Genomic DNA, 11,592 nt, shown 5'->3' with positions numbered 1-11,592 from the left:
GTCTGATTGGGTCGGGACCATAGGGCCGGGACACGTAACATGAACGTGCCGGGCGGCGCGGTCCTGTGGTTGAGATGCGCGTTCATAATGCAGAGGGAAATAACTCTCAGAATAACGTTATTGGCACATTATTACAACTTGAGGAATGAATGTTTTTAATAAGGGCTATACAAGTGTTCATACTGGGTAGTTTATTTAGTTTAAAAAAAATTATCCAACGATTTACAGACCACTCTTTCCCCACGTAAATCAATGGGGAAAAGTGTTTCCGGGCCTGGCAACCAAACGGAAGTGTAGTACCGCCGTTTGGCCAGCACGAATATTTTCATCTGAGTCCGGTGCACTTCCTGGGGGTTTGGGTATAATGCGGTATAATGCAATGCTACTAATAATCTACACATAATCTAGATGTACATTTGGTCCACATTGACAAACCACAATACTAACATACTATTAAATGTATAAAAACAGGATAAAATAATAACCATAATAATAAAATACTGTGTAAAGATAGATTCTGCGTTACAAGTACTTTTGAAGTAGTTTAAGAAAATACTTGATATTATTCTGAAATGATAATTTAACATCTTGATGCAAGGCTACTACAATGTGTACTTTAATATAAGTACACTTTTGAATTCAGGACGTTTATCTGTAGTGGAGTATTTTTATAGCATAGTATTTGTACTTGTACGTGTAATGTCTGAGTACTTCTTCCAACACTGCCTGTTGGTGATATGTTGAAAGATTAAGAGGACATTAGTGACTGTATTTACAGCTGAGCACAAATTAATGTTGTCGTTTCACCGCGTGAGGGAAGCAGTGTGCACTGCAGGCTGTGACGTCTCACTGCCGGGGAATCTTTGATCGGTGACACGAACATTTATTGAAGCGGACCAACATGGCCGCACTGCGGAGGATAACAACCTGCTTCCGTCTACTCAGGTACGATATGTTTTGCAGTTAAATGTATTTGTATAGGTAAAGTTTCTAGATCAATGGCTACACAATATCCTAAACTACCCACCTCTTCAAAATAAAATACTGTTGTCGACGATTAAAGTGGGAAAATGAAAATGTTTTGCCTCTGAAAGTGATAGCAACAACAACCGGAAGTTGTTATAATACTCGTTAAACTTGTTTTTCCTTGCCCAAAACCGCATTATATTACACTCAGTAAAGAAGAGTAAAGGGCGAATTAAAACTAGGTTCAGTATTGATTCCCCAATCGTCTTATTTCATCTTTAGGGGTCCTCATTCTGTTCAGTCCTTTGTATGTAGGCTACTGACAATATAAGATCGTAACTTGACATTGCTTAACACTTATGTTAAAATCATATATTTAACTGTAGGCCTAACTGGCTGATTTGAGATGAAACTGTTTTATTATTTGTATAGGAGTTCAACTCGTGTCCTCATCAGTAGCGGTAAACCTGCGGGGAAATGGACACACATTCTGTACACAGGTATATCGTCACTAACTGTGGGCGGTGCGCTGTGTGCTATACCTTTCAAACAGGTGAGTAATCTTACCAGAGATATACGCATACAAACAACACAGCAGCCATCTAAAGTATGTAAATAAGTGTACATTTGCCTTGTGTGTTACTCTGTGCGTCTCTGTTGCAGGCTGACAACCTCTCTCGTGACTCTCTGGTCAGACGAGCAGCCTCTCTGGTTACAGACAGTTCAAGCACCTTTCTCTCTCAGACCACTTTAGCTCTTATTGATGCCATCACAGAGTACTCTAAAGTAAGTTCTCATCTTTTCTGAGAAATTTCTCATATTTGCAACAAGGATTGTGTTCGATCTTCTGGTCTATTGGATACGTTTTCATTATAACATTCCACTAGTCTTTAGATAAAAAGGCTTAACTAACGAGAACCTTTTGAATAACTGTATTGTTTAAAAAGTGCAGAAGAAAATCAGCAACCAGCTGGCCAGACTCAATACAAATATTGACAGTGTTTTCTTTAATAACTTAGATTGCCAGAAGGGTTGACTAAAGTCCACAGTGTTAACAACATAGTTTACCTAGAGAGGTGCTAGTAAGATAGCCAGCTAGCTAATGTCAGCTATGCATCTAACAAGTTAGCTAGCCATCTAACAAGCTATTGCCAAATTAGTTGCTCTTATAATTAAAATTATAATAATTATTGACTTGCATCTACTCTTCTAGCAGTGAGTGATTACAAAAACATGTGCTTTCAATATGCCAGCCAATCTCACAGAGCCAGCAGCTCTGGCGCTCCAAACATCCACCCACATTTCCAATGATGTGTTTTTTGGGTAATACTAATTAATCTAAGTAAGTAATCTGAATGGTTACTTTTTAGCAATTTTTTTAAACTAAGCAACAATTTATTTGAAAAATAAAGGCTGCCTTAGCTAATGACGCCAAGCAAAGTAATAGCACATACGCTCCAAGTGGAAATATGACCACAAGGTTATGAAGCATGGAACTAGCCCTTGTTCAAAGCGACAAAAAGGTGAAGACCCTCTATCCTCATACCTTTAATTGTTTTAAGGGAAACATTTGCAGTTTTTCCATGACCACTTCCATTTGATGTAGTATGTAGAGACAAATCAGTGGCAATGTCGAGAGATCTGTATACAAACTGTGATTTGTTAAGTACGCTTTCCCCCAAATAGTTTAGTAAAGACATGCAGGCACTTCAGGATTATTTTTAAGTTCAAGATATCTGTGACTTCTGCTGCCACTCCCAACACAACAGAGGTACATTTCCTTTATTTGTGGCAATCAACCATCAAAATATATTGTGCTATTTTTGTGGATTTAATTAAGTTAGTTTAAATCTACTTGAGTGCCTCTGTGCTAGTGTGCCTCCTGAAATAGATTTGAAATGTTAAAGGTTTATGTCCTCCCTCTGTTTGCCAACAGACTGTGCACACACTCATTTCCCTCCAAAGACGATATTTGGAAGCGCTGGGAAGACTATCTCAAGTAGAAGAGGATAAAATCTGGCAGGTGATCATTGCCCAGCGTTCTGAGGTGAGTTTTTGTTGTCTCCTTGCGTGAAAGGTTCTTGAAAACAAAACTGAGCTTAGCATTCAGTTTTTCTGTGGATTTATCGATTGCTGCCCTATAAATATGACGGCACACTTACAAACCGTATTAAAACAAACATTTGCAGATCTGTTGAAGACAACCTTATAACTCTCTCTGTTCTGACAGGTTGACGACAGACAAGATGAATGCAAACGTTTTGAGTCCACCTGGTTCATCGCAGTCAAGCTGTGTGAAACGGCGGCTGAGGCAGCACGCACATCAGGTGTGTAAAATACATGTCGGTGTGTGGTTATAATGCCATGAGAGAGAAAGGTTGTGATGTCATGGTTGAAGTGTTGAGGCAGGTTTTTCTCAGGGTTCTTGTAACTGTGAATACATGCTAAGCTGTGAATCGTCTTTTCAAAGCTTTGTTTCGCTGTGTGCCTGTTCCTTTTCACCTGCTGTCAGTGTTGCACTTTGGACAGTTTATGGATCATTTGCTGTCCCTCAGTAGCGCTTTGTGTGAAACAAAAATGAAGTAATGGATAGGAGTGTCTTTTTAATCACTACCCATGTCTGAACTTAAGCTGGTGTTATATCAACCTTTGAACTTTTGTTTATCAACAACTTGACAGTGTCTGTTTGCATCTGTGTGTCCAGGAGCTGAACATGCGTCCATCACGGTGTCGACGAACATTCAGGTGGCCCTGACGCAGGTGGAGGAGGCACAGAAACTGTCAAAGGATGCCGATAAAAAGTTGATCGAGATTAAAGTAATGGAGGTTGAAAGGATGGCGCAACATGCTGCTTCCTTACAGAATGATAGTGATGAGGAAGAGGTGCCTGACGCTTATCTAAGAGAAGATTGAAACAAATACTGGGAGGTATCAGAAAACAGAGGAAAGCATTAAAAAAGTGTGATATGTTTTCAAAGTAAATTTACTTTTTATCATTCTTATAATGTCTGTCTCTTTGAGTCTTTAATGTTTGGCTGTAACTACTCATGTGGATTGTGCACACATGTAAATGCTTACATCTGTACATAATCTGCAATGTTGAATCGCACAAAGGGAGGGAAACGCCTCAGTAATTCAGCAACTCCTTCATAAGTGTTATTTAAGTCATTTAAGACTATGTATTGTGACTCGATCCCATTTTTGTGTTTTAATTAGTCTAATTCATTGTAATAAAGACAAGAGACAAGACAGAAACGTGTTATGGTCTTCACTTAATGCACAACATCCGAAAACGTTACATAGCATTTTGTGTCATGTCACTAGATAAACTTAGATATAATGCAGTGACCAGTGGATTAGATTCAGTGTTGTGTTGCAAGGGCTTGTTACTTGTTTATCCAAATGACCTAAAAACTGTTAAACAGTAACACAAATGTGTGTAAAACTTGCTTCTTATGGTTGCCAGGGGATGAGAGCGGTTTCAAACCAGTTCTGATTAAATTGTTGTTGTGATGTGGATGTTAAATGTGAGGTGTCTAACCCGACTCCATTAAAATAATTTCCCCTGTTGTCATCTGCGGAACTTTGTAAACCCCATATAATCAAAAGACACCCCGCAGTAGACTTGCTTGTTCTGTGATACTAATTCTTTTTTAAAGTTACTTGGAATAATGTATGAATATTTCGTTCACACACATTGTGATTCTGATTCCCACTTATGTTCCTCTGAGAACATCTTTAAGGTAGTTTTGCTTTACCTGTTGTTTGTATCTCTATTTCACTCAACAACTGTTCCTTGTCTGCAAATTACCCATGTCCAGACTCACCTGTAGAGCTTTTAGGTCGTTTCTCAACTCCCCCCCCTGTCATCACTTCATCTACAGCATCACCTCTTTCCACACTGTCAGAACAGAAAACAAACGGCTCTTCCTCTGGTCAAAATGTTGAATTGTGATGCTTTTCAAATTGGAAGACAGAAGAATAATTCCACTATTGGACAAATCAAGCTCACAGTTTACAAAATATTACAGATTGTATGTAAAGTGCGGGCAGGTGGCAAATCTGTAAAGGAGTTTTGGAATTTCACAGTATTAAAGCCTTCAAAAATGTAGATGCCCATACACTGTACACTGAAGCACAAACAAACTTCCTTTAATTCCAGCAGATGGCGTTCTACATCCATTGTAACAGATTGTTTTATGCCTGCATTGGAAATGTTATTCTGAATTAATGTGTATGCACTTACTGGTGTTACTATTTAACATGTAGCTTTCCCTGATATACCTACATTTGCATGTGGTAGTATTTATTTAAATCATCTATACATTGTATTTCCTTTTTTGTTTAAATAGATTTGACGAAATTGTATTGCATGATTGTGATTCAGATTAAACCCCATATTGTTAGAGAACCCTTTATGTGAATAAAGTGCATACCCTGGTGCTTATACCTACATGTACATGAGGCACTTTCACTCTAAACCAGCTTGGTACATACTGTATAGAATAATTGTGCACAATTTTAAACCATTGTGACTCTTAACACTTTACATTCCCAATAATGTGCATGTTTTCACTGTATATGAAAGTGCTACTACTCTTACACCATTAACCTGCAAGACTATTACCAAATCTACCAAGCCTTATCCTTTAGTAATGTGAATATGCTCTGTAACAGGTACATTGTTTTAATTATTTTCACGTAAGTCTTCCAAAGGTCAGTGCAGAGGGTCATTTCATGCTGTGGCGTCAGCAGTGAGGTGACCTCTGCTTTAGATGGTCAAGCCTTGGCAGGGGATGGGACCATGAGAGTGGCTACAGAAAAAGGGGGGGAGGTTAAAGTGTGCAAGGACTGGCCAATGTGACTAGTGAGGAATGTTGTGTTTAACAAAGGCTGTTTTCACAGACTGTAAAATCAAAAGTTCCAGACAGTCTGTGTGGACGTGCACCCACTGGTCACAGGGGAGGTGGTGCCAGTGCTGCCTGGTAGAAAATGTAATATAGCTCACTGAGTAGTAAAGTATTTTTGCAGCATTAAACCTCAATGAGGTAACCATAATTACAAAGGTCACGGGCCATAAATGCTCATAAACTATTTAGTGCTACTGAGGGGGATTGAGCATTTCTGCAGCATTTCTGGATAAAAACGTATGCCAGTGGTGTGAAATAACCCTCACTTAAACCATTTCACCCAAATTGGTGATATCATTATCACATTCAATGTTTAGTGGAAGAAAATAAGATGTCCGCTCATTAATACACAATCCTCCTCTTGCTCTGATTTGACTGTTCCAATGCAAAGTTGCCCAGGAGGGGAGATTGATTGGTGAAAAGGGCAGCACTTTCACCTGGGGATTTATAGCTCTTTGAGGATATAAATAAACCACCGGAGGGTATAAAGGCAGGGGGTATAGTGTGGCAACATATCATGGGGCATGCCTTAATCACAGTGATGCTGAGCTCTGGGAGAGGGACAGGGGTAACATTTTTGCAGGAGATGGTGGTTCCCTGGAGAGTTGACAGCCCATGATGAGGACTCTAATACAGGCTGTGAAGACGTCACAGCTCAGCATGAGGGAATCACATCGGACGAGCATTTATGCTTATCTTCACTGAATAAATATAATGTGCGAGTCAAACTGCTGAGGTAGCCTTTTATCAGTTTAGGCTGCAGTGCATGATAATAACACCGTGCTGCACACAGCGCTGGATTCCTGAATGTGTAAAAGCTGTAATTATCTCAAAGGAAAGAACAATGCAAGAGAGCGCTTCATATGTTTTAGGACAGAGTACAGTGTGCACACTTTTTTCAGAAACAAGAATCAGTGCAACGCTGTCATTGCATGTGACTGCTTTGTCCTTCAGTAGCTCATCTCCTCGGGTTTATATTAACTTCTACATTCACTTCCTTGTTTTCCCTAAAGGCAAGGCAAGTTTATTTATATAGCACCTTTCAACACAAGGCAATTCAAAGCGCTTTACAAAAAACGAAAGACATTAAGAAAATGGCAGTTTATAAATGTTATAAATGTCTTTATAACATTAGTTACACATTGACCACCAAACACGTGATTCTCATCATCTTGTTGTGGGTGTATTCATTTGACATTAAGCTGACACATTTTTGTAGACTTATAGGCATTTTTTCAAACAACGAATGTGCTGAATACACTGTGATAAAGATGGCACTCCTAAAATACTCAGAAATGTCTATAGTTGAAATAGTCGTGGTAGCAGAGGAAGCTGTGTTATACGTATTGACTGATTACATTTGCTATTGGAGAGCCCTTACAGATGTGCAACGTGAAAACAACATGTTTAAGCTTAAACAATACAAAACCTGCATATGAAAACTTTATTGATAAGTAGACTCGGCCTCATGGTTAGAGACAAAACAGGTTCAGTGTCTCTGTGAGGAAAACAATTAAACCTTTACATGTTCAGTCACTGCTGTAAGGAAGATAATCTTACTCAAAAAGTAAAACAGTCATTTAGACAATCATTTCTTTGCAATTCAGTTTGCATGTTTTAACAAGTATGCTCTTTGAACAAGTGGATCGCCCACAGAAACAAACTCAATTACACTTTTATTTCATTATTTTTAAGAGATCACTATTTGACAATGCCTAAATATTAAGCAGTCCACTTCTGTTATATCCAGGGTCAGTTTAACCCTCCACTGAGCCCCAATCATGTTACCCCTTCTATCTATTAATTGTTTAGTAACTTGATTCAGCAGATTTATTTAGGAAAATGCTAAATGTAACATTATAAATGCCTTAAAACTAGGTTTTAACTCATGTTCTATCTACATAAAAGGCTTCAACATTATTTAACAAAGCCAGTGTCAATTTAGGGCCCTTATTATGACAGTTTAAGTTGTTTTTTAGTGTTCAAAACAGTATTACTAAACAAATGTTTCTTTGATCAAATTACCTTAAACTAATTGCCATGTGGTGAACCTGGAGCTTTGGGCCCCCTGAGGTTTTGGGGCCCCAGGGCAGCTGCTACCTTGTGCAGCTGATCCATCCTGGGTAGTGGATGGATGGATAGATAGATTACTGTTACAGCAGCTTATATTAAAGTAGACGGTACCACTTTACAATAAGACTACCCTTATAAAGGATTCATAAAGGGTTTATAATTAGGTTGTAACCACTTTATTAATCCTTAAGAACCATTTATAAACCAGTTCTAACATAGTTTTCATACATCAACACAGGCTCACTATTTGGCAAGATGACTAAGCCTTATATTGGCTATATACTGTAACAAAGTACTTCATTTTCTAGTTTTCATCTTTTATACTCAAAAATGTATCTTTCAGTAACTTCGTCTTCTTCATCAGCCAACATCCTTGGTATCTGTTGTTCACTGAGTTGATTCCCCCCCATCCATCTTGATGTTTCTTGGCATCTCTTTATGACCATTTATTTACGAGTTACTAACAGCCTTATTGTAAAGTGTAAAACACATTCCCATTTATTAATGAGTTACTACCATTTCTAATAAGGCTTAGCTTAGCAGTACAGATAAATGTGGGCTCACTATTTGGCAAGCAACTGGTCACAGTTGCCCTGTTTATCTCATGTCTTATAAAAGCTTATTTCCTACTTTTTTTCTCTCACAATATTGAATTAGATGATATTTTAATGCCTCTAATTTGACCCAGACCAACAAAACAAAAAACCCGTTTAATAGCCACTTTTGTATTGAGAAATATTGCTTCTGCAATAGGCTACTATAACCAGTAACACCACAAAACACATTCTGGTACCACTTAACACTAACTCATTACATCTCAGAGGTGTCCAGTGTTGAAAGGTTGAAACAGAACAATTCAAATCAAATGGGGATGTTTGGGACTGTGCGCGCGCGTGCGTTTCTGTTTGTTGTCCTTGCAGGAGTGGTACAGCCCACGCGGATCGGTCGCTATGGAGAGCAGCGAGGCAGTCACAGAGAGCAGGACGAGCAGGAGTGAAGGAGGACCGACACAGAGTGCCCGAGTGCACACACACACATAGGCATCATGGAGAAACGATCCCCGCCAGCTAACGGACTGCGACTTTTAACAACGCTGCTCACCTTTTACGGACTTACCTGTGAGTTAACTGTTTCTTTGTCATTTTGAGAGGCCATTGTGAGAAGTTGCCATAGTGCTCGGAGTCTCTACCGTTAGTCACTGATTTAAACCCGGCTAACGTTGGTCCTCGTTGTGCTGGGCTGTATTCCGTGCAATGCCTGCTAGCTGTGTTCAGGCTAACGGTTCTGCTCTGTGGTTATCCTAACTGTATGTCGCTAGGAAAGTAAGTTAGCAGTTGGCGTCAGTTCACAGTAAGCTAAACCTCGCTTGCACATTTCAACTGTGTTAACGTTATTAACAACAGTGTACCCTACCCAGCAACTTATTACACGCAAGCTAACCTCCGTTATAGTCCCATTTCTCCCTACCCGGGACAAGAGATTGGGTTAAGCGCAGAGCTGATTTCGTTGTAGTCACACCAGTCACACGCACATTTTTTAGCTAAGGGGAGTTCTACAAAGTCACAACACGACTTGCCTTACATTAATCATTAATTGAGGAGCAGTATTGATTAGTATAGAAATATAATTGCATATCTGTGTGTGAGTGTCACTCATGGTGAGCTAAGAGCAGCTCCTTTGTGAAAAGTTTGCCCACTGGTTGTTGGATAGGGATGGGGGATCCACGCTATTGAGGAGAGGCAGCGCAGACCTCTCCGCTTTGGGCGTGAGAGTGGCAGGGGAAATGAAGACATATTTCAGGGGAGGCACTGCAGTCGCACAGTCTCTGGAAGTATTGACCTGCAGTTGGGCTGCATGCCAGTCCGAGCACCTTCCAGTCTCCATACTGTCCCAAGCTGTGCTTTGCTCTATCGCAGTCCTGAGCTGGGATTACAATACATGGCAGGCCTGCTAAGACAAACATTGATGGATACTAAAAGTAAATTCCTCCAAAGAACGGCCCATTTGTTTTTCTGAATTCAAGGGCAATAAAAAGACTCCAATATGCCATGGTAGCAGTATCTTAAAAGGACCATAAAACCTTTCTCGCATAGCTACATGCATGGCAGTCACCCTGGCACCAGCTAGGGCCGCAACTGATTGATGAATCTGCATTTTTTTCATTTTTCCATAATCTCTTGGTGAATGAAACATCAGAACATTTCCAAAAAAAATTAGGAAACCAGCACATAAATGACAATGGAAAAGCTTGAACCAGAAAAATCCTTTTGCACCCATTTTCATTTGAATTAGCACTTGCTCAGCTATTTTATTAATATAGCCATATACTGGCATAGCCATTTGATAATAAAAAAATGTGCAGATATTCATGTTTTTACATAAGCAGACAATCTAACCTTTTTTGATAAGCTAAAAGCCCCTACACAAAACAAGTTTCAGTGTGTCTCTTCAGCTGCCATTGGTGCCAAATCAGTCACACACACACACACACACACACACACACACACACACACACACACACACACACACACACACACACACACACACACACACACACACACACACACACACACACACACACACACACACACACACACACACACACACACACACACACACACGCTTTTTCAGTCTTCTTCATAAATTCTTTTTCTGTCTGTTCCCACTAAACACTGGTTCATAAATCAACACAGTGAACTGATAAACAACATACTGTTGCAAAGTAAGCTGATTGGAACATGTGCTGCTGTTTGGAGCCATGTGCACAGCACGTCTTAGTTTAACTAGTCACCTCAGCGGCCAAACAAGCTAATTATTAACACAGGGCAATCTAGCCAGCAAAGGTTACTTTTTGGTGTTGTGTTTGGAAAAGACTCCCTACCATATGGTTGAAGACCATGTGGCTCAAGCCTACTATTGTGCAGGGTACTTTGAGTCAAGAACCTTCCTCGATAGTATCATTTTCAGATTCCCTGTATGTAGACAGGGCTTTGAGGAGGGGATTCATTCAAGGCGTGGCTACGGGTTGTGAGGTCTGTAATTGAAGACCTTAGTTTTGTGGTCTCTTCTCTTGGGGCCGCATGATTCATAATATAAATAAATAATGTTGTAATGAAGCCACCTAAATTACAGACTAAAAACAGAAATAGATTTAAAAAAGGCAATGTACTGACTGAGCAGATTTGTTCCCCTTATGTTAATGTACTTCAGTGGTTTATTAATTGACAGCAAGATGTAGCCAAGAAAGTGGTTTAGTCATTCGACATATTAATCCACTCCTGCTTTGTCTTTACAATGCTAAGGTATATCAGGTCAAGACTTGGAGACATTTGTTTGAGGGAGATATTCGGATGACATCTTTTTTTTAAAATGTTTTCGGCCACCAGTGCTTTTATTACAGAGACAAATTTGAAAGTTAGAGAGAGAGATATATGACTCACGTAAACGGTACCCAGGTCGGAATCAAAACCATGTCTACCTAGTGGTGACTGAGCATGTGTTTTTTTTAGCTCTACCAGGAAAACTATTTGGCCCAATTGGAATCTTTTATCTTGCAACAAAAACTTCTGTCACACTGAATTTGACTTGATTCACTTGATGATAATAATTCAAAGTTGAGCATGAACAAAAGTATTTTTCTGGT

At 39.5% G+C, this 11,592-nt stretch overlaps 1 protein-coding gene across 1 annotated transcript; it reads left to right on the top strand.

Annotated features, from left to right (window-relative positions):
• The first annotated feature begins 831 nt into the window (after positions 1–831).
• LOC117457854 (diablo IAP-binding mitochondrial protein-like) lies at positions 832–4,535 on the top strand. Its single transcript, XM_034098097.2, has 6 exons — positions 832–945; positions 1,399–1,519; positions 1,630–1,752; positions 2,903–3,013; positions 3,197–3,293; positions 3,671–4,535. The coding sequence occupies exons 1-6, from the start codon at positions 902–904 to the stop codon at positions 3,877–3,879; spliced, it is 705 nt and encodes a 234-aa protein (XP_033953988.1). The 5' UTR covers positions 832–901; the 3' UTR covers positions 3,880–4,535.
• Positions 4,536–11,592: the final 7,057 nt, after the last annotated feature.

The sequence above is a fragment of the Pseudochaenichthys georgianus genome, chromosome 13, assembly GCF_902827115.2.
Source record: "Pseudochaenichthys georgianus chromosome 13, fPseGeo1.2, whole genome shotgun sequence".
Taxonomy (NCBI): Eukaryota; Metazoa; Chordata; class Actinopteri; order Perciformes; family Channichthyidae; genus Pseudochaenichthys; species Pseudochaenichthys georgianus.
This window is presented reverse-complemented; position numbering and strand designations above follow the sequence as displayed.

Bases quoted from the DNA above. Each gene is read 5' to 3' on its own strand.
- LOC117457854 (XM_034098097.2), top strand. From the start codon at position 902: ATGGCCGCACTGCGGAGGATAACAACCTGCTTCCGTCTACTCAG. The intron at 946-1,398 runs GTACGATATGTT...TTATTTGTATAG, and splicing joins ACCTGCTTCCGTCTACTCAG to GAGTTCAACTCGTGTCCTCA. The intron at 3,294-3,670 runs GTGTGTAAAATA...CTGTGTGTCCAG, and splicing joins TGAGGCAGCACGCACATCAG to GAGCTGAACATGCGTCCATC.